The 22,310-nt window shown below is 62.3% G+C and overlaps 5 protein-coding genes across 5 annotated transcripts; 1 reads left to right on the top strand and 4 right to left on the bottom strand.

Moving 5' to 3' along the window:
* Nucleotides 1-1,689: 1,689 nt before the first annotated feature.
* Nucleotides 1,690-5,596, bottom strand: JDV02_002984 (uncharacterized protein). The gene is made up of 3 exons (XM_047984067.1): nt 4,938-5,596; nt 2,812-4,813; nt 1,690-2,701 (listed from the first exon to the last, which is right to left on the bottom strand). Exons 1-3 carry the CDS (start codon nt 5,061-5,063, stop codon nt 2,142-2,144), a joined length of 2,688 nt encoding a protein of 895 aa, XP_047840039.1. The 5' UTR covers nt 5,064-5,596; the 3' UTR covers nt 1,690-2,141.
* A 3,824-nt stretch (nt 5,597-9,420) lies between these two features.
* On the top strand, nt 9,421-12,047 carry JDV02_002983 (uncharacterized protein). The gene has a single exon (XM_047984066.1). The coding sequence runs from the start codon at nt 9,505-9,507 to the stop codon at nt 11,878-11,880; it is 2,376 nt and encodes a 791-aa protein (XP_047840038.1). The 5' UTR covers nt 9,421-9,504; the 3' UTR covers nt 11,881-12,047.
* A 42-nt stretch (nt 12,048-12,089) lies between these two features.
* On the bottom strand, nt 12,090-13,218 carry JDV02_002982 (uncharacterized protein; the record flags this gene model as incomplete). Its single annotated transcript, XM_047984065.1, has 3 exons — nt 12,090-12,204; nt 12,395-12,627; nt 12,799-13,218. 3 exons carry the CDS (start codon nt 13,216-13,218, stop codon nt 12,090-12,092), a joined length of 768 nt encoding a protein of 255 aa, XP_047840037.1.
* A 413-nt stretch (nt 13,219-13,631) lies between these two features.
* JDV02_002981 (uncharacterized protein) lies at nt 13,632-14,537 on the bottom strand (the record flags this gene model as incomplete). The annotated part of the gene is made up of 1 exon (XM_047984064.1): nt 13,632-14,537. The coding sequence occupies one exon, from the start codon at nt 14,535-14,537 to the stop codon at nt 13,632-13,634; it is 906 nt and encodes a 301-aa protein (XP_047840036.1).
* Nucleotides 14,538-17,270: 2,733 nt separating this feature from the next.
* On the bottom strand, nt 17,271-21,421 carry USV1 (Up in starvation). The gene is made up of 2 exons (XM_047984063.1): nt 20,309-21,421; nt 17,271-20,250 (listed from the first exon to the last, which is right to left on the bottom strand). Exons 1-2 carry the CDS (start codon nt 20,797-20,799, stop codon nt 18,672-18,674), a joined length of 2,070 nt encoding a protein of 689 aa, XP_047840035.1. The 5' UTR covers nt 20,800-21,421; the 3' UTR covers nt 17,271-18,671.
* Between the last annotated feature and the right edge of the window lie 889 nt (nt 21,422-22,310).

The following is a 22,310-nucleotide window of genomic DNA, read 5'->3' as shown; positions in this document are numbered from 1 at the left end:
GTAGTCTACAGGCCCAGGCCAAGCAAGCAGCAGCCACTCGGGCATGTCCAACATCTACGCACCTCGCGCATGAAGCAGAGAAGCGAACACATACGCACATACAGAACAGAACGCGCAGCGGCTGGCACAGCCCAGGAGCCTGCATGGACCGACGCCCTCTGCCGGCTCCCTCGGCGCCGCTGCGGCCGGCGGCAGCATCGCCCATCGTCAAGGGATAAAGGGGAAAGAAAAAAAATCCAACAGGCACCGTGTCGCGGTGACGTCAATGGCTTGTTTCCCACTCGCTCCGTGTAAGTCGGCACATCCCCGCCGCCGCCCCGCCATGGCATCCCCATCTTGCCCATCCCGAGTCAGCCGCATTTTGCCTGCCATCGTCGGCCCCTCCCTCGACTCCCCAGAGCCGTTGTCCTCCTCTAAGCGTGTTAGACAGAGTGCTGCTTCTCCGGGTGACAAAGCCTCCCGTGGCGTATACTGTATGTATGGACGAGCAACCGTCGCTGTCGTCGCCCATCATCATCGAGGAGACATGGATGATAATCCTACAAACAATTGATATACTCGAGTAGTAAGTGGCGCCCGTTCCGTCCATGTCCTCAAGAAACAGCCGTACGCCGATGACGCCTTCGTCGCTGCAGTTATTCATGCTACTATAGCACCTTGTCTGTCAGATGCAGTCCCGCCCGTAGTAGTAAAGCAGACGAGCCTTCTATGGCTCATAAATCTGCCTCGTTCTTTCAACTCACACTGCACCCGCGGGCCCCCTCCCTTCCTTCTAGAACACTTCTTCTTCTGCCGCTCACTCGTCAGAACCAAACAACAACACTAGTTATTTCGTAAAGACAACATCAGTCTCGCACCAGCACTACTAGCAGCCGTGACACCCATCCGGCCCACCCGTCCGGCCACCCAAGCCACCCCACGGGACGTCGCAAAAACAGCCGGCCGCGGCACATGGCAACCCGCCTGCCTGGCAAGCCTACTTCCTTGTACCCGGACCAGACCCATTCAAACCACCCCCCCAGTGGGTCTTCCTCTCTCTCTCGGTGGACCACCAGACACCGGGCCATGTAGACATACGGAGGTGGGTATCTCAAGTCCGCAGCATGGACGGGCCGAATGCTCGGCATACCGTGACGCGGCCCTGCCGGCCAGCCGACGACCAACGGGGCCAACTCCTCCTCACCACACTTCACCTTACCTCGCACATCCGTAGAAGCCGCTCGCTTCCCCGGGCTCGGACATGCCCCATCGTTCGCAATTACTTCAATACTTGGTCACGTAGTGAATAAACGCTCCTCCCTGCCTGCCGCAACATCAAGTTCTTCTTCACGGTATCTCCGGAGAGTACGTCGTACGTCGTATGTACATCAACTAAAGTCCCCCGTTACTCCAACCCCCCCCCCCGCCACCGACCCGGCGAGGACCTCCAACCCCAACCGAATACGACAGCGTGACCCCGTTGCTCTCTCCGCGTGGGGTACGAAGTGTCTGGGTACCTACCCAGTCGGTTATTCATGTAGTAGTATGCCAGCAAGTAGCGGTGGTGGTGCTGGTGGCGATAGTAGTCGTGATCAAGAGTAGTCAGTCATGTGATGGACCCTCACCTCCCCATCTTCTCCCTCTCCACAGTTTCCCATACCCGCCCCCATGGAATCGACAAATATCTCGGTACCACGATTTGGACATGATATCGATTACGCCTCTACTGCTACTGGTACTACTACCACTGCAGCTGTCGATGCTGCGTGCTCTATGCCAGTGATATGCAACAAACTGATCCCGTTGCCCGTCTCTACCCCCACCGTCGCGAACGAGGGAACCAGCGGTTCCCCATATGATGTCCGTCGCGCCCGCCTTGTCTGCCTGTCGTGTCTCCTCAACCAGTCCGTTCCGTGTGTGTGTGTGTGTGTGTGTGTAGGTGTGCGTTTAGGTGTGCGTGCTATATGCCCTGTGTGTACCTTGTGCTTGTGTATGCATGCTTGTCTTTTTTCCGTCGTTGCGCCAGCACGCCCTTGAACAAATCGAGTCTATGCCTCCCGCTCTATCCGTGACGCCTGCCTGCCTCGTCATGCCCGCCACCATCGTCGTGGTTGTCGTCGCCGTCTGACATGTCTCATCATCTCCGTCCCCAACTCACACGCTCACACCTCGCCCGGCGGAATCTTGCCCTCGACCATGCTTAGCGCCGCCAGGTTCACCTCGCCCAGCCGCTCCGTGCCCGCCGGCCCGCCCTCGCCACCCGACAGTAGGGCCACGCAGTCGATCACGTCCTCGGGCTCCAACAGGTGCCACTTGGCCAGCGTCACCTTGGTGCTCGCCCCGACCGTCACCGTGAAGACGTGGTCCGCCTTGAGCACCGGCCCCGACGCCCCGTTGAGCGCCCGAAACATGTCCTCATCGGTGAAGTCATCGCCCATGCACAGCGAAAACTCGACCCGCCCGGGGTTCGGGTCGTCGGCCGTGGGCTCCGCGTCCGGGTTGTGGTACGTCGCGATGAGCCGCTTGGCGATCTCGCCCTTGTTGATAAAGGTCGGCCGCACCTCGATGTTGGCCTTGCCCGGCATCACCTCCACCTCCCACTTGCTGCCGACGCCCGCCTCGAGCTCCTTGTGGCACGCGCGGGACATGTGAGCACCCAGCTCCGGGTCGGCCTGCCGGTAGTGCCACGTCAAGGCGCAGCGTTTTCGTTCGATGAAGGAGCCTTGGGGGGAGGGACGTTAGCATTCAAGCAAGACGACGAGTAAAGACACAGCGACGGCGGCGGCTGTAACGACCAAGGAAACGTCCGGGTAGTGTTGAGAGGGCACGTACCTGGAACCTTGTCCGTATACTTTTGGAACACGTCCATGACCTCGGCTTGCCATCCCATGTCAAACTTCTCAGCCAGGTTGATCCACTCCTCGGAGCCCGGGTTGCGCATGAAGCTACCGTGCTCGGCCGAGAAGCCCAGGCGCGTTATGTGGCCGAGGTGATGGCCGAGGAACTCCTGGTCGCGGCCCGAGATGATCCAGACGGCGTTGCGCTCGTCGGCGGCCAGCAGCTTGAGGGCGGCGATGATGCGCTCCGAGGGAATGGCAGCGCTGGGCTCGCGCACAATGGGGGTCAGGGTGCCGTCGTAGTCGAACATGAAGAGGCGCTTGGCGGCGGAGCGGTAGCGGGACAGCAGCAGGGCGCGGTCCAGCAACGGGGTGGCGTGGGCGGCACCGGCCTCGCCCAGGACGGTGTAGACGCGGCGGACAAACTTGTCGATCCACGACTGCACGTTGTGGGTGGTGACGTGGCGGTAGAGGCGCTCCTGCATGGCGCGGCGGCTGTTCTCGGGCATGGTGAGGGCCGTGTTGATGGCGGCGGCGACGCCGCTGAGGTCCCAGGGGTTGATGTGGATGGCGTCGGCGAGGCTGCCGGCGGTGCCGCTGAACTCGGAGAGGATGAGGGGCCCGTGGCCCTGCTTCTGGCAGACGACGTACTCGAGGCTCGTCGTGTTCATGCCGTCGCGGACCGAGGTGATGAGGCCGATGTCGGCGGCGCGCAGCAGGGCAAAGTACTCATCCTGACGCAGGTACTGAGGGTAGTGGTGGACGGGGGTGAATCCCAAGCTGCCGTAGTGGCCGTTGATCTTCATGACGAGCTCGTTGACGCGGCTGCTGAGCTTCGCGTCGGTCTCGGCGTCGTCGGGGTCTGCGGCGGCGGCGGCTGCGGCGTCGGCGCTCGTGGGGGATGTGACCTGGATCAGCACCACCTTCTCGCGCCACTCGGGGAACATTTCGAGGAAGCGCTCAAAGGCCTGAAGCTTCTGGGCGACGCCGCGGGCGCTGTCGAGGCGGTCGCGGCCGACGATGATCTTCTTGCCGGCGTACATCTTCTTGAGGGCGGCGAGCTTGCGCTCGACCGAGTCGGCCCAGGCAGCCGTCTCGACGCGGGCGGCATCGATGCCGATGGGGAAGACGCCGACCTGGACGCGGGCGCCATAGGCGTCGATGCCGAGCGTGTCCGAGGGGAAGCCGAGGATGCGGGTGCAGCAGCTGAGGAAGTGGCGCGAGTAGCTGTAGGACTGGAAGCCGACGAGGTTGGCGCCGAGGACGCCCTCGAGCACCTCCTTGCGGCGGGGCAAGCAGCGCAGGAACTCGCTGCTGGGGAAGGGCGAGTGGAGGAAGAAGGAGATGTACATGTTGGGGACGCGCTGGCGCAGCATGCTGGGGAGCAGCATGAGGTAGTAGTCGTGGACGATGACGACGTCGCCAGGCTTATAGACGTCGATGATCCTGTCGGCAAACTTTTGGTTCATGCGGAAGTAGTCGGCGTAGTGGACGCGCTCGCGGCGGCCGTCGTTGGGCTCGTGCTGCTTGTAGTGGAAGAGGGTGTAGAGGTCGTGCTGGGCGTAGCGGCGCCACCGGGCCTGGTCGCGCAGCATGATGCCGGCGGCGGCGGCAGCAGCGTCGGGGGCGGCATCGTCGTCGTCGGCGAGCCAGACGGGCGAGGTCCGGATAGTGTTGCTGCGGGCGAGGAGGTGATCGAGGCGCTGCTGGTGCTCACGGGGGATCCAGAGCCCGTCGACAGCGGGCGGCGTGGGCAGGCGGCGGGTGGCCGAGGCGGCGGCGGCATCGACGGGGACAGGGGCCGAGAGAGCGTTGAGCGACGAGGCGCCGACGGTGGTGTGTGCGGCGGGCGACTCGGGCGGCGGAGGGGGGGGCTCATGGGGGTCCTCGATCTCGCCGGTCCAGGCGACAACGTGGTGGTTCCATGGCGTCGCGTCCGACGAGAGGTAGGCGAGGGAGTCGAAGAGGGCCGACTGGCCGCGGCGAGGCTTGAGGTCCTGTTTTTGGGTTGTCATCAGCGTCTTGCCATGTTTGTCGATGGTGTTGCTGTTGAGGAGAGGCAGGGGGAGAGGGGGAGAGGGAGAGAGTGTGAGAGGGAGGGGGAGAGAGAGAGAAACGTACCCAGTCGCCGTCGCGCTTGTACGTCAGCGCGTGGGGGATGTTGAAGGTGGCCGAGATGATGTTTCCGCTGAGGGCGAGGTCCGGGTTGGCGGCGCGAATCTCGGACAGAGACTGGCGGCGCGCCATGGCTCTGCGGGCGCGCGGCCGGGCGGCGTCGTGGCGGTGATGATGATGCTTGGTATCGTTGGTACTGGCTGCACGACGTTGCTGGGCGGCGGCGGTGGCGGCTGCAGCAAGCGATGGAGAAGGACGTGCACGAGGAGGAGGATGAGGCAGGGGAGGACGATCGGCGGTGGGAGGTGAAGCTGGGCCGGAGGGGGAGAGGGGCAGATTGTTGCGATTCCGCGGGAGGTGCTGGTGGGAGAGGGGTATGACGCTGGTGCCGCTGCCGGCGCTGGTACTGGTGCTGGTGCTGGTGCTGTTGCGACCGCTCAAGCTACTGGTGCCGTTGGCGACGCCGGTGGCGCTGCTGCTTCCACAACGACGATTGCTGCCGCCGCTGCTGATGTCGCCAGCGGGCCCCCCCTCACCCACCACCAGCGGTGGAGGCGGTGCCCCAGCAGGTCGTCCGCGGGGTCCTGCTGCCGGGGAGCTCCAGCCGGCGGGGCCAGCACCTGCAGCAACGCCGCGAACGCTGTTGGCACTACTCTTGCATCCAGTGATGCCCCAGCAGTTCAGGTTGCTGCTGCTAGGCAAGCTCCCCGCCGAACGGCTCACCACCCGACTGGCCACCCCCTCCCGCTCGAGGTCAAAGTAGCCCCCCACGCCAGAGGTACTGACGTTACCACCTGCGCTACCGAAAGGCGAAGGAGGCCCAACTGTAACTGCATCATCATTTGCGCCTCCGCCCACAACCACGGGACGAGCCGCTCCTCGCGAGACAGTCGCTGACCACAACGGCGATGCCGTGGGCGTCGAAGCGGCGGCCGACCCCGGGCAAGAACAGCGGCCTCCCCAATCGTCCTTGTCGGCATCGCACCCGTTGCAGGAACCGGGGGTGATGCTCTCGTACGGCGTCGGCGGCTCGGCGTCCACGGCGACGGGCGAAGCGTGCGGGTCGACGTAGGTGCCCAGATGGATGCCCGGCGTGACGGCGTCCAACAGCAGCGACAGCGCGAGCGGACGGCGGCGTTGTTGATGCGCGTGCGTGTGCGTACCCACGTCGTCGTCGTCGTCATCGTCGCCGTCGTCGCCGTACAACGACGGGCCCTGCCTGAGGTCGAGCAGCCCCGTCCGGCAGCGGGGCGCCGTCGTCCGACCTGGTGCCGCTGCTGCTGTTCGTTGCGGTGACATCTTTCTTCTTCTCCCATCGCTTGTCAGAATTGATCCACCAACCGGGGGCAAAGAGGAGAGGCACAAACCTAGGACTCACCCTGCGCCACTTCGCCCTCTATTCTTCTGCCAGCAAACGGCCGACACGGCCCTCGGTGGCCTGACGGATGGAGCAACAAGTCGCAACGCAGTGCGTGTACATGCACCACTTCAACAAATTCCCAGACAAACAACACAACGTACGGTGGGCGGGGGGATGTGCAAAATCATCATCTCTGGGCATCCATCCCCTGCGTCCGGGCCCGGGACAAAGGAGCGTCTATATATCACATCCTTCTCATCTCATGCCATCGGCCAGCACCATCTTGATTTTCTCCCATCGTAATTGAGGGTCATTACAGCGTAATGGGAGCAGAGAAAACAGGCGCATCCCAAGTCCCTCCCGGACCAAGACGTCCGCCACCACACGACACGGCGGTGCCGGAGCTCCACGTCCGCCTGCATTGCCCGGTCCCGAATGTCTACCAGCGGCGGTGCGATTGGTGGATGCCATCAGCGTAGTCTGCAAGTTACGAATACTACCATTGACTGAATGTACAAAGTAGAGCCACGTTGTGCCGCTCGCTGGTCTTGATTCGGTCCCACCTGTTTGGCCCCAGGACCACGATGCCATGCCACGACCAAGGTCCAGTCATTCATACATCGCAGGCAACCAGGATCAAACATGGCAATGGTGCAGAGGAGCAACGCTGACCAATGTCATTCCGTGGTGACCAACACCACGACTGACCGCCGGCCTGCCAGGACGGGGATACGGTGCCAGCGGCCAGCCACCGACGACTTGTTCCTGATCGGCGGGCGCGCGTGCAGCCAAGCCGTGCGATTGGCTTTGCCTGTGCGAACTGTATACTATGAAAGTAGGTATGCGCCTGACATCAGGTTCTGACTTAGTGTCTCGGGGCTCGACGGCAGCTCATGGCGCGTCGATTTCTGGACGGCGACGTCCCAAACACGGCCAGCAACCACGGCGCACACCTATACTACTTTGAAACAAAATGGACAGAAATTGCATCTCACCATGCAGAAAGGAAGGCTGTCGAGAGTATTTCATGCAACATGTAATAATAGGAATTACTCTGCGTACAAAACCCCCCCGTCTCCCAACATCAAAGCTTCTTGCCCCAACAGCAAGTCGGCATTCATCGGCGCCTCCCAGCTTTCTTGGACCTCGCCCGGCCACACCGTCGAATGCAATTGGTACATGATCCGCCTATGAGAACGTCACCCGCTCACTTGGGCAGATCGGACCCATGGTCCAAGCCCAACTCCTCATAAGCGCCGCCGTCCTGTCCACCATGTCCGGCCTGTGCATCTAATGGCAGTCGGCATACGTTTCTCCAGGGTACCACTCGCAACGCTTGGCACTGGCACTGCACTGCACGACCGTCATCCTCGTCAGCGCCAAGAGCGAACGGCAGGTGTTGAGTATTTTCTCGGGGGGTCGAGCCAGAGTGCTCGTGTGTGTGTGTGTGTGTGTGAGAGAGAGAGAGAGAGAGAGAGAGAGAGTCACGTACCGGCTTGTCGCTCCGGCATTCCTTCTTGACGTACTCCCCGTTCATTTCGAACATGCAACTCTGGTATACTTGGTTGCATCGCTGTGTCGAACAAAATAGCGCCTGATTAGCAACTGGTTCTAGCCCGCCACCTTCGAGGGGAGAGGGAACTGTGCGAATGGGATCTCTCACCCCTCTATAGACAGTAGCCAGAACGCCAGGGACGTAAAGGTACCCCGAGATAACGAGGGCAATGACATGACACAACTTCATCTTGAAAGGCTTGGAGATAAGAGCCGCGGATAACTCAGTTGAATGATAAAAAATGAGTAAAAGAGATAATGTCAAGATCCCTCCCCCGTCCGCAGGGTTCGGCCTGGCTCATATATATAGCCGGCAATCGCGGGCGGCGGCCCCGCAAGCCTGTACGTACAAGCGACTTTTGGATGCAAACGCCATGTCCGTATCATTCGCATTTAGTCATTACACGGACGGTATAAAGGGAGCAAAGGCGCCAGGCCTGCTTGATCGTTGGGGCCAGATCGGTAGTCGGGCCTTACCCCGTCTCACAGGCGGTGTCCGAGCAGTGTCGATGACGAGAGCAGCTCCACGCCGGTGTGCGTGGCCGATCATTCCGCCGACGGTCCCGTGATGTTTTGGAAACATTCGCAAAAGAGCATTCGTTGACGTGGACTCTTTGCAGATGACGCGAAGGCTATTAGTGGACGACCTGGAAGTACGATTTACGTTACTCGGCAAGCGAGGAATGGGCTACTTCAGTCGAAGGACATGAACACATCAGACCCCTCGGGACTCGCAGCTTGTACGTGCGGATGGAAGTACTGTACCAACCCCCCCGGCATTACGCCCACTCTACTAAAGAGTGTGCGTCAGGTCAACACGCAGCATCACACGACCCATGTCGTGGCGTCTGTCCCGCGGGGTTGGCTGGCGAGGCGCCCTTGCTTAAATTCTGCAGGTTCGGCGTCGTTAGGTCTTTGTGACGAGATTCACAGGTTGCTCCACAGGCTTGAGGCACGAGCGGCAGGCGACGTCTAGCAGATGACGACGCGCACCGCAGCCAGTCGTCGTCATGTCATGAAACGAGCCCAGACCGAGTTCCGGCCTGAGCCTTGGTGTTGTACGTAGCGTAGCCGCTCGCTAAGGAGATACGGGTCGGCGATGACGATGATCTCTGCGGCGGTGATCACCGAGACGGATCACAATGATGACCTAATATGAAGATGCTGGGCATTCTTGGCCGCATTTCGTCTCGGATGGTGTTGGGACGAGAAGCGAATAATTGTCATCAGACGGAGCGAATAAGAGTGGATGCACCACCTCCTTGGCTGTCAGGTCTTGGTGCACACACTGCAGAACCCGTGATTCAGCAACATGTAGGCCAAAGAGAGGTAGAAACGCCACCTTGGTGACTGACTCCAACATACTGTCACGGCCCATCTCACTGCTAAAGCCGTCCAACGGTGCACCAAATGAATGCAGGCGACGTCAAAAGTCGACTTTCCGCCACGTGCAGGGTAGTCGCAGCGGGGGCGGCGCGCGCGCTCACGTGACCGCGCCCATTCGTGGCCCGCCCACCACCTGCCAGCCAAAAAGTCGACCCAAACTCGCTCTCGGCTTCACCTCGCTTCATCACCCAAGGCGAAAAAAAACACCCGGACATCCGCCGACAATCAGCCATCGTCGGCCATCGCGACACGACGCGCGCCGCGACACCCGCCATGTCTGCATCTCCACCGCCGCCGCCGTCGTCGCCCTCGCAGTCGCAGTCGCAACAGCACGCCACCGCCCACGCCTACGCCAGCAACGGGCTCGAGATCCTGCAGGCCGCCAGCGACGCCGCCCAGGCCATCAGCAACATCAACTCCATCAACGGCATCAACAACCCCCAAGCTCAGGCCCTCCAGGATGCCGCCGCCGCCGCCGCCGAGGCCGTTGCCGCCCAGCCGGCGGCGGCTCTGGGCCACGATGCGGGCCTGCAGCAGCAGCAACAGCAACAACAACAGCATCACCAGCCGCAGCAGCAACAGCAGCAGCTGTCGTCCCCCGGCGGCGGTGCCGTGATGCGCGACCCGACCGTGAACCCTAAGCTCACCCGTCTCCGACGCGCCTGCGACATGTGCAGCATGCGCAAGGTCAAGTGCGATGATACCAACATCCCCTGCCGGCCCTGCCGCGAGCTCGGCGTCGACTGCACCTACGAGCGCGAGACGAAACGCCGTGGACCCCCCAACCGCCATGCTGAGGCGGCCAAGGCGGCCAAGCGCGCCCGCCTCGAAGTCTACCCGGGCTCTCCCGTCGCCGCCACCGCGCCCGCCGCCACCGGCCCTGCTCCTGGCTCCGCCGTCGCCTCGCCTTCGCCCCAGACGGCCGCCAAGACCCTCGTCAACATCGCCTCCGACGCGCTCGTCGACGCCGAGGCTATCGCGCCCATGCCTGTCCTGGAGCTGCTCGTCGACGACTTCTTTACCTACGTCCACCCGCTCGCCCCCTTCCCCCACGAGCCCACCTTTCGCCAGTCCTTTGCCAATCGCGAGGACCGTTTGCGGCCCGAGTTCCTCGGTCTCCTGGCCAGCATGGTCGCCGCCCTCGTCGCCTCCTTTCCTCGCAGCGCCCGTGAGCACCTCAAGGCACAGCACGGTAGCCAGCTGTTCCCCAAGGCCGTCGTCATGGTTGAAAAGTGCCGTGACGTCGCGCTGCTCACGCGCGGTTCCAAGTGGGTGCTCAAGCAGCCCAAGACGCTCGACGACGCTGCCACCAGCTATTTCCTGGGCCTCGCCTCGGGCTACGTCCACCAGTGGAACGCGTCGCGGCAGTTCATGGCCGAGACCCTCACCCTCGTCCGCGAGCTGGGCTTCGCCCGCCCCAAGCACCCCGGCGACGTGCCCACGTTTGGCAACGACCTGTACTCGCTCGATCCGCTACCATTCAACCACGTCAAGGACCAGATTGGGAAGCGCGTCTTCTGGTGCCTGCTGCTCGGCGTCCGCTCCCTCTCCCAGCTCGGCGCCTCGCATCCTGATCTCGTCATCGCCCCGTCCACGCCGAGCCTTCCATACCCCGCGTACCCCGAAAACGTCGACGATATCTGCGTTCTCGCCAACGAGATCATTCACCAGGCCGAGGGCAGCGTCACCCTGCTGACGGGCTTCCGCTTCGCCATCGACATATACACCACCATGAACGGCATCGTCAGTCTCGAGCTCGCCTACGGTATGAGCACCCTACCCTGGCCCGACCAGCGCTTGCTCCTTCGCGACGGCCTCCTCGCCGCCAAGAGCATCGTCGACAACCTGCCGCCGGAGCTGCAGCTTGGCAACCACGCCGTTGACGATGCCAGCTCGCTCGCCAGCCTCGACGAGGCCGGCATGCAGTACGTGCCACCCGTGTGGCCCGAGGCGCAGCCCGCGCACGACCTTCGCAACGTCATCAAGGCGCAGCCACTCCGCCGGCGACAGCTCCAGTACGAGATTCAAAGGACCAACATTTTCGTCTCGCAGCTCGCCACCCGCTTCTACTTTGTTGACCTATACTATAACCTCCGCGACGTCTACCTCCAGGAACAGGCGCAGCAGGAGCAGCAGCAGGAGGAGGAGGGAGAATCGCAGCCGCAGCAAGACGATGACGGGAACCCCGTGGAGCCCGCCTCATCTAGCGCCGCCGCCACGGCCCCCGGCCCGTCAGACGAGGAAAAGGCCCTTCGCGACGCCGACGACAAGGAAATACTCGACATCATGGCGCGGGAGCGTGAACTCATCGTGCAGAACCTCCTCACGGTGCTCGGCTCCGTGTCGCAGCGCAGCCTCGAGCCCAACGGTGGCGCCCTCATCAGCAAGGTCCGCCAGGTCGCCTCCACGCTGCTCGCGGATGCGCCCGAGCGCAAGGGCCCCTTCGCCGCCAAGGCCGAGGAGGCTCTGTCGCAGCTCATCGATGTGCTCCTCAAGCTCGAGACGACGGGTCCCGCCGGGGAGTCCCGGGCGGCTGACCCGAGCCAAATGACGGCCGAGGACGAGGACGAGGAGCTGCGCCACTGGGCGGAGCTGCGCGACTACCAACTGCGCTTTGCTGCCAACGGCGGGTTCGCAGATGCGCTGTAGTCGGTCTGCCGCCGCGTTGCATGACGTACACGTACTTTGTACTGTCTGTATAACTACCACCTGTTGGCCTGGAGAGGAAGGCGTTGGACGTGCTTGTCGAGCCTTGGTGCTGTACTGTAACAATACCCCAAAAGAATACAAGACTAATGACAATGCAAGCAAGCCATCTCTTTCCTACCTGCCGGGGAAACCGCGTGTTCTTTTGCGCTTTATAGCTGCCCCCCGCCCTTGTCGCGATACATGTCCTGTACGGGGATGCCATATCGCCATGCCCAGCCGTAGACGTACGTGACCCAAAACGCCTCGTGCAGCGTCGCGACCCTGCTGTGACGAATTCTGGGTCAGCTGAAGAAAGCATGGCATCATAACGATGGCGACGACAGACACGCCCGCCATTCGACACTTGTGCTTGCCAACGACGCAACAACCGGAACCTGAACGTCCCCTTTTTTTGATACAACAAAAAGGGGGAGGATAAGGGGGAAGGGGGAAGGGGGGCAACGTGTGTACGCACCCCGTGGCAGCGACGAGTCTCCAAAACAGCTGATGATGCTGGCCACGATCTCGAGAGACCCTCGACAAGCACCGCACCGCAATCGACACCACCCAGCCGCCGAGGGCGAGGGCGAGGACAACGTGTGCAACGCCGGGCAGCCCGTCGCAGCCGCGACCCGGAGGAGCCGCGCCGGCACTGCGCAACATCAGCGTCCAGGCGACGGCGCCGAGGAAGAGGATCGTCAGCGGGATCTATGTGTTGGCCGTGGGCGTGGATGTCAGTGCAGGCGCACTCGGGGGTGGGCACTTGGTTGGACTCGCGCCTCGCTCGATACACGGAGCTACAAACCTACAGACGCAAGACCGCCTCAAAAAAGGGAAAAAAGAAGAAAAAGAAAATCAAGACGGGGAGGGGGGACGAACCGCGAAACCAGCTTCGTAAATCTCCAACCCAGGCCAAGCATGATGCTCGACAACGTCTCTCCGCTCCACGACAAAACACGCCCCCGCCGCGACGGGCACGACCACGGCGCAGCTTCGCACGTGCGCGAGGATGCGGCAGAACAAGACGTGCCAGGGCGACGGGCCGGGGCGCGGCCATCCAAACATGTCGTTGTTGCTGCCGCCGCGCCGGCGCCCGTGGTGATGATCACTACTGGTCGTGGCGTAATATGAGTACATGGGCGTCGTCGTGGCCGTCGCGTCGTGGTTTCTGGCTGTGCTCTCTGGGTTGGTGACGGCGCGGGGGATGGAGGGCTGCTGCGTTGGGGAGGAGTGGTCGGCGTGGTCGGCGTGGTGCTGCTGCTTCTTCCTGGCGGACCAACGTAGGAAGCCCCATGCCATCGTTGCGCTGCGCAGCGCGATGTGGTGCACGGTGTATTGTAAGTGGAGCGTGTGAGAGAACAGGAAAGGGGGAGAATCGTGGCGGATGCAATGGTTGTGGTGCTGATGTTGAGAGACGACGTTCGCTTGAGATGAGTATATTGCGGCGATGATGGCGTGGCAAGCGATACGCGGGGAGAGGCGGGAGTCCTAAAGAGACGGATGAGAAAGCAAGAGAGTAAAGTGTCACAAGAGCAGAGAGGTGGCGACCGCTATGAAGGAACTCCTAAAGGCTCAGACTCGAAGGCAGCTTCCGACTTACACCCTCCTCTAGGACACCCATTGCAAGAGCCACCTCCCAACTCCATGACATGACCCGATATACTACATGCAAACATTCCCTCCAACACCTATCAACTAACAACCCCCGACAGTCAAATACCCTCCCCATCCGTCGGCAGCGCCTCCAGCGGCCCAACAGCAACCCGCAACCCCCTCGCGCGGAACAGCATCACCACGCCCACGAACCACACCTCCACGTGCGCAAACACCCTTCGCAGCACGCGCTCAAACGCCTCCGCGCCGTCATCAGCGTTGCTAAAGATGCCGCGCCGGTTGTAGAACGCGCCGAGGCCCCGCGCGAGCCACCCGCGGTGCTCGTCCCTCCCGCGGCCCAGGATCGTGGCCCCGACGAGGGTCGCGTCTGGGGCGAGGTGCGCGCGCAGGCTGTCGAGCACGAGCGTCGCCTTGGTCTCGGCGGGGAGGGAGATGCAGTGCAGGAGGTAGAAGATGCTGGCGGAGGTGAACTTAACGACGCCATTCCTCGTGCAGCCGCTGTTATCACCGCCGTCATCGTTACCCCTACCGCCAGTAGCACTGCTCTGGGAAGGTCCATCTGCGACAGACAGGGGCAACGGCTTCGTCGCATCGGCGAGCACGGCGGACACACGCACAGGCGATGACGACGACGCCAACCCTGCGGCCGCGCGGTGCACACGCCTTCGCGCCGTGTCCAGGGCCGTGGGGTTGGCGTCCACGAGGGTGAGGCTCCTGCACGGCGGCGACGATGATGATGCCGCGCCGCCGCCGCGACGGGCCATGGCCGTGGCGGGGAAGTAGCCCGTGCCGACGCCGACATCGAGGTGGTGCTCGCCCATAGCGGACTCAAAGAGCGGAAGGAGCACCTCGTCGGTCGGACAGCGCCAGACGTACGTGTTGGAGAAGCCGAGCACCACGGCGTCGTAGATGGAGAGCAGCAGCGGGGAGTAGACGGCGCTGCCGGCGTCGCTCAAGGGCGCGACAGGCTGCTGCTGCTGCTGCTCTTCTTGGTCAGATGCCATGAGATGGAAGGGGAGGGGGGATCGAGGTGGATGAAAGTCGTGATGAGTTGCCGAGGAAAGCTCCTTGCAGCAACGCTCACACGGCGCAGGTACAGCACCGGAACAGATGATGTTGATGGAGGCACTCGCCTCTAGTAACGGGCGCCTCACCCTCGCCCTCCATTACATGTCCCTAGAGGAGCAACATTAAGAAAGAGCGCTTCCGTATTCCTTGCAGGCATGATCTTCCCACTGGGTGTGGGCGCGAAATCTCACCACCCCCCATCATGGTACTACTAAGCGACCTCCAATGCTCTATTTCCAGCCATGGGATCCGAGAGAATTCCACGTTGCGTTGCGTTCGTGCGACGACGGAAGAGCAAGACCCTCTCACACTCACACACACACACCCCGCGCGCGCGGTACCTGTCCTGCAGCGAGCGGCGGCGGCGGCGAGCGGGCTGTCCTCAGAGTTTGTCTAATGGTTCTCGATCCTTTTAGCTGCCAGGGGGAAATCAGCGGTCGCTGGGGAAACTGGGAACCAAAGAGAAAAAAGGGGGAGGGTGGGAAGGAGGGGTCCGGAGGCGGGGAAAACGGGCAACGGGGGCTAACTAACTAACCGTGAACAGTATCGACAGTGGGCGGCGGCGGAGGAGGAGGAGGAGGAGGAGGATCACTAGAGACGATGGTGGGTGGGTGGTGGCTTCATGCTATGCGGGAAGCGATGGTGGGAGGGTGGCCCCCATAGCACCAACCACACACCCATCGAGCGCCATCGTGTTGTCGTGCCGCGCGTCATTCGCGGTGGGCGACGATGCCGGCCCCCCCGGAGGTCCGTAGCCGGAGCGGAGCTCTCTCTCCGGGTCGGGTCCGGAGTGGAGCACGGCCATCCCGATGCCCGCCCCGCCGGGGCAAACCACCACCACCACCACCACCACCATCACCCACCCCCCCTCCTGGACAAGACTTCCCCGCCTACCCTAAGCAAGCCCATCTTTCTTCAAAAAGGGCTCCCTTCCTCGTCCTCTACCTCCTCTCTCCTTTCTCTACCTCCTCCTCCTCCTTGTCCTCTGCCTCCCTCCCTCACTCCCCATCCACCAGCCCTCCCCACGAACCCATATGCTCGGAAACCGAAGATGCGTCCTCTGCGTAACGCGCGCATGCCTTGCACCCGCTAACCCGTCCGCGAAACACACTCACCCTACAACGGCACGCGCGTGAGGCACCGAAGACTTGAACGCACCAGAGACGAATACGAGGCGGCGTGACGAAAACAAAAGGGACAATGGGGGGAAAAATTTAAAAATTGGCGTTTACCAGAGCAAGTCCATCAGCCCACACACGAGTTTTATTCCTTCCCGGGGCATGTTTTACTTACAAATGTATATTACGGTGTAGATTGAGGCTGACCGACCCCCGCTCTTTGAGGCAGCCCGCTCTTCAAGGTACGATATATGACGCGGTCATCCAGACGAAGAGACTTAAACGCTGCCTTTGCAGCAGCCACGCAAGTATATACTTTGCACGCGTATGTGGACAAAGATACGTACCGTACAAAAATTCTACGACCCCATCGTACAGTAAACAGTCGCTCACTGCGAATCAGCCTGGTAAATATCAAGCCCGTCATCGAATTCATATCAGCAAGCCTCCTCCCAGCCTGTTCCGTCCCCCTCCCCTTCTCCTCCTCCTCTCTCTCTCTCTCTTCCACTCTCTCACACGCTCTCAGTCGTCTTCTCGCCTGTTACCTAACACGCATCCCGATCCGCTCCTACCACGCTCGCCGTCAGCCAACTCACCACCGTCTTCCCCGCCAGGAAAAAAAAAAGCCTCGGACCGAACTACCAGCGGCACGTTAGGACGCCAAGTCTCCTCCCCGTCGTCCCTCTCGCATATCCTCCTTTGCCTCCCCTCTCAGCAGCAGCAGCTGCGCCGGCGCCGCCGGCGTGTCCGTCCTCGCTCGCCATCTGCGGCGTTAGCCTCGCGCGGAACCCTGATATCCGCGCTCCCTGGGCAAACGGGTACCTCGAGAGTCTCGAACATTGCGAGGGGTCAAGCGCGCTGAGGTTAAGGCTGCGGAGAAGAGAAGGAAAGGAGGGTTGAAGAGGAAGAAGAAGGAGAAGAGCGGCTGCGCGGCGGCGGCGACGGTGGCAGTACCCTCGTCGCCTCGTAAAACCCCCCTCCCTTCCTCTCCGTTCTACCTTCCCGCCACTCTTCGCTTTTTCCTCAACGTTTTCTTCCTCGCGTCGCACCGTGGGATACAACCATCCATGCGCACGGTCTGCGTACCACCCATCCGCCCTGAGTGAGTGAACCCTGTCCCGGACACCGACCATGCCGCCGCCGCCGCTGCCGCGCCTCCGTGCGCCACTGCTTCCAGGTGCTGCTCACTCGCTATTGCTTCCCTCATTAGGGGCAGCTCACCTTCATTGTCATCGTCATCGTCATCCTACCGTCATCGCCACCGTCCTCTCTCTCCAGCCGATCGGGGCCACAGCAATGAGAACGGGAGCAGAGCAGCAATAGCAACAGCAGCACCAGCAGCACCAGCAGCAAGGGCAACAGCAGAGCAACAGAATCAGCAACAGCCCCAGCCCCAGCTGCACAAGCAGCAGTCGCAGCCAAGAGTCCGCCGCAACTACTCAACCGGGACCACCAACTCTCTCATCTCTCACTGACGCGCCATCCCTGCGTTCCTTGACGCACGCGGAGACCTCTCGCCCGCCTCGTCCGCTGCACATAGTCCATCCCCCCCCCCCTGGTCCAGTATATTCCGCACACGGCCGCAGCAGGGAAGATCCCGAACTTCACTCTAACAAGTTCGTCAGCGAGCCCCATCTTCAAGGCTGAGACTCTTGTTCTTCTCCGAAGCCTAGTGTGCCCCCGGTAGTCCATAAATTCCGTCTCCGCCAGTACATGCGGTGCTGGTCTCCGGACCACCGTCTAAAGCCCCACTCTCACCAGCTCGATGCCGGCCGGTCCCCGGAAAGCTCCACACTGTCGAGGGTTGAGACGCGCCGTCCGCTCACATGACGGTCTCGGCAGGGCGCGCCGGCATGGCCCTCATCACCCGGCTGGGCCACAGTCGGGGCCGGCACTGCTGCGGGAGGTACGTGGGCTGGATTCCGAAGCGCACGAGGTGACGATCCGGAGGACCCTGGTGACTCTTGACGGCACCAGAGAGGGCTCAGCTCACGCAGTAATTATTAGTCAAGGCTGCTTGCTCGCCATCGACCCCGGCACCACCTTCACCCTTCACGAAGCGAGCAATGCGAGGTATACATATCAACAGTCCTTATTGCCACGACCTCACAACACTCCCCTCGCTTCTTCACGAGCCTCATACAAGCACCGCCCGGCACAAACTTGGCCCAGACCCTAGAGAAAATCACAAACGCCAAACGAGCCCACCAGCGAACGCGCGCGCACAGACAACACGGCAAGGCACAATCCCTCCCGTCTCGGCTTCCAATATCAGGGTATCAATGAAGTGTTCCCAACCCGATGCAGCTGACTTGCACGGTGGCGCCCCTTGCCTGACAGCCGCCTGCTCCGGCCATTCCCGGCAACGGGCGACCCCTTCCCGGCCGCCGCTGCTCACAACGTGAGTCTTCGATATCTTCGTCTAGAGGTCGCGGGTCCCGTCTCCCTGGAGGCGGGAGCCGCGTATGGCCCATCCATCCCACAATGACAGGCGGGGTATCTCATCACGTCATAAGTATCCAACTGTCCCAATTCCAGTACAAAAAAGCACGCTCACAACCACACGAGGGAAGAAAGAGCAACGCAAGGCCAAAGCAGACGCCCATCCCGTGGACTCCGTCTAGCGTTTCGACAGGGGACGCGAGCATCGATAAAGAGTGTCGTGAGTGGTGATGTGTATCTACGTCGCGATAGAGAGTAGGTGCAGTCGTCTGACCGAGGCCGACGGCAATGTAATAATACTGACTGGAGAATAGAAACCCAAACCGGGGATGCAAGGCGAAGGCAGAAGCCAGTCGTGAACGCGCTGTGGAAACAGGGCAGAAGGAGGAAAATCGTAACGTTCGTCATATGGTACGCCGCATGCGGGCACGCGGTATTTGGCGGCCGACGGGTAGAGCGCCGCATGTCCAATACCTCCAAGAGAGGACTCAGCCGCTAACCGATGGAATGCTAGTAGGCGGTGGCGGTAGACCCCTCGCTCGTGGCCACAGCCACCAGGGCTTCCAATCGTCGAAGAGGATCCCCGTTGGCCGGGCGCTCCTGTTGTTGGGGCGGTTGCTGAGGTGGTTGCTCCCGTGCGGGAAACCCGCTAAAGCCGTTTAAGTTGGGATGCACCATGCGCTCGACGTGAGCGACCCTCGGGTCCTGCGACGGGGGGGCCGGCGGTCCGCCCTGGGGTCCCATGGGACCGTGATACCAGCCGTGTCGCTTGTTCTCGCGCGTCGTGGCCACGGAAGGAGCCGACATGGCTTGCTGGTGAAGAGACCGCCCGGCGAGATGAGGCGGGGCGTTCTGCCGTGAGGGAGGCACCTGATCCTCGAAGCGGACTGTCGGCGGGTTCTGGCGCGTCTGCTCTGCCTGGGCCTGAACCGCCCTGTTGACCTCGGACGCCCAGGCGCCAGCGCTGTCTCGCGGAGGCGTCTTGTGTCCAATATCGAGGCGGTTGAGGCCGCGTTGCAGGCTGGCGTCATACATGTTGAGGTTTCGGCGTTCGTCCATCTGCATAGGCTCCTGCGGAGGCGGGTACATCGGGCGGTGAGACGGATCGTGATCAACAGCCATGGGCGAGGCGTGCCGGCGAGGCGGCAGGGGATCGAAAGACTCGATGCCAGGAAGACGCAGGGACGACTGCGCGTTGGACGGGTTCGCGATGGGCGGTGCGGGATTCGGACGGACCGACTGGCTGCCGACGGCGCTGAGCTGATTGTTCTGCACGCCGTAACCGCGGCTGTCGGGGTGCCAGGTTCGTCTCCGCCACGCCTCGTCCGAGACGCTCGATGTCGAGTCGCGACGACCCGACCAGCCCGAAGTCGACGCTGTGGGCGACGTGACCATGCTGCTGTTGGACGGTGTGAAGGCGCCGGGATGCGAGCTATTGACGAGCCCCGAACCAAACACGGGGCGCCCAGGAGCCTGTTGGGGCACAGGGTTGAAAGGGTTGGCTCCCGACGGCACGCTCAGACGCCTACCGGGCGTCCTGCTTCCCGCCAAGTACATACTTTGCGATCTCGAGTGAGACGTGGTCGGCGACGCCATGCCCGAGGCCCATCGGGGACTGCTCTGTGCAGTCGAAAATGTCGCAGACGTCGGTGTGCTGAAGTCGCCGGGGGACGGGGGACGGTACGAGTATGTGCTGTCTGCGGCGCTGCGGTACGACTCGAGAGACAGCCTCGAGCGAGGATCTGTGGCCATGACCAAAGGGGGTGGACGCCGCCGGGCGTCCGTCTGAGGGGGCCCGTAGTTGGAGCCGACAGAGCTGATGCTTGCGATGCTGGATGTGGAAAGCGACTTGGAATGGCCACGAGGCGGGCCCCCGGCGCTGCCTCCAGTGGAAGCCCGAGCTCGGTTGCCGGCCTGCCTTACGCGATCGGTTCGTATTTGGCGCTGGAACCGTGACCCTGTCGCGGCGAGCGAGTCGATGGGGATGTCCTCGTTGACGTGAACCGTCTGCGCATGTTGCCGGAGGTTGTCGAGGCGCGAAAAGCGACGCGAGCAGTGGCATTGAAAAGGTCGCTCACCAGTGTGTTTCCTACGTTCAAGTCAGCAGAGGACGAGGCCGCGCGCGCCAATGGCGTCTCGGGTCTTACCGGATGTGTCGCGCCAGATGCTCGCTCCTTGTAAAGCTCAGGTTGCACGGCGGGAATTCGGTGCAGTAAAACCTCTGAGACTTCTTCTTCTTGTTGGACTTGGTGCCGTCAGCATTGACACTCTCGTCGTCGGAGCCACCATCGTCCTGCTGTCCCTCGCCGTCTGAATCGTCCATGTCGACATCCATCGAATCTCGCCTAGATGAGTTTTTGGCTGAGTGCTGCGAGTTTTCCCGCCGCGGCGGGTCGGAGGAGTCGGGCAGCTGCACGCCTTGCGGGAAGGGACTCGAGGGCAGCGGTTTCTGCCCGTGCGCCGCGCTGCCAAATGTCGCCCTCGTCGGCGTCTTGGCGTCGTCGACAGGCATGGCGGAGTGATGGTGGTGAGGCGCCGTGTTGGGTCGAGGAGTCGCCGACGTGGATGGCGTCATAGCGTCTTCGGGGATGGTCTCGGCGACGAGGTTGGGGTTGACCGGTCGGAAGGCAGCGGCCATGGCGGCCAGGGTCTGCACGAGTCGACGCAGTGGCAGTCGTCGACGGCGACGGCGACCTGGGTCGGGGAGAGGGAAAGGGGGAGGAGAGCGTGCGGCGGCGAGGCGAAACCCGCCGTTGGTGAAGAAGTCGTCGAGAAGCTGGCCTTTTTTTTGGGGGGCGTGTCGGCAAGGCAGGGGCGGGTGGGAGTGGTGTTCGTTTTATGCGACAACCAACCTCGCACTGCCAGTGAGGCTGAAGATGGTGCGACGACACAGGCAGGGAGGAGGGGCGATGAGGCGGCGCCGGGGGGGCGGGCGGCCAGCCAGCGGTTAAGAAGGAATGAATCCAAGGCCGTCGGGTGGACCGGTGAGCTGCGTGTCTGTCGGTTGGCTGTCTCTGTCTTGTCTCGCGACTGTGGTGGAAGACAGGGTGCTCTCGACGCCAGGCTGCTCAGACGGAGGACGGACGGGCGATGACGAGGCGAAAGCTGTGAGGATGCGGATCCAGCAACAGGCCAGAGTGGGCAGGACAGGAGAAAGAGAAGAAACGGCCAGTCCGTGGCGACAGTCGAGCACTGTAACAGCAGCAGGTCGTGGGTGTGTACGAAGCACTCCGTGTGCCAGTAGGAGGAGAGGGAAAAGGGGAGAAGGGAGGGAGGGGAGGGGGATGGAGGGCAGGCCAGTGGATATGTGAGATCACGTCCTGGCTCGAGTCAAGCCATCCGAAGGTGGCGGGGCACGCACACGGGCGGTTGCAGTCAAGTCGAATCGCCTCTAGACGGATGCCCATCCAGTGACGGCGGCCGGTGGAGCTCAGCTCCTGGGCGGCATCCATGGATGGATCCTGCCGCAACCTCCTCCTACAGTACCGAATGAATTGCTGGGCCCATCTCTACGGTGCGGTCGGCTCGGAAGCCTAGTGTGATTTGTCGATGATGGGCGTTTGCGTCGATGGCAGCCCCGGTGCCTGCAGGAACCGCAGGCGGGTTATACGTACGTACATCGTGCGTACAGTACGGGACGGCGCCGTACATACATACATATACATGCGACGTGAGTGAGAGAGGGCCCGTCCTGTCGGGAGCCGAGTCTCGCGTGGCCATGGAGGCGGGCAACGGTCGAGTTTGCTCTCTTCGTGCTTGCTCTTCTCCTGACACTCATGGCGGTCCGCAGCTGCTTCCCCCTCCATCTTCAGCGCGCTTCGAAGCTGTGCCTGTCTGTCTGTCTGACCCCTGCCCCCCCTCGGGGCGATCACCAGCGCCGCTGGGAAAGGGAGGGGGTGTGGGCGGTGGATGACGGTTGGGTGCCACGCTGCACCGGGCGGCGGCAAGGGGGTCGAGACAGCGCAGCGGCGCAGAGCGACGGGGAGGGCTCACGGCCTGGGCGGGCAGGCACCGGCTGGGCGTGGCGATTGGCAAAGGCCCCAACAAGGCCGTCCGTGTCTTGTGGTTGCTTTTCCCCTCGAGTCGGATGTCTCGCTGTCCTTGTGTGGAGTCCCGGATCCGGCCTGGGACGGCGCGCCGTCATCATTG

Source organism: Purpureocillium takamizusanense, chromosome 2 (genome assembly GCF_022605165.1).
Source record: "Purpureocillium takamizusanense chromosome 2, complete sequence".
Taxonomy (NCBI): domain Eukaryota; kingdom Fungi; phylum Ascomycota; class Sordariomycetes; order Hypocreales; family Ophiocordycipitaceae; genus Purpureocillium; species Purpureocillium takamizusanense.
This window is presented reverse-complemented; position numbering and strand designations above follow the sequence as displayed.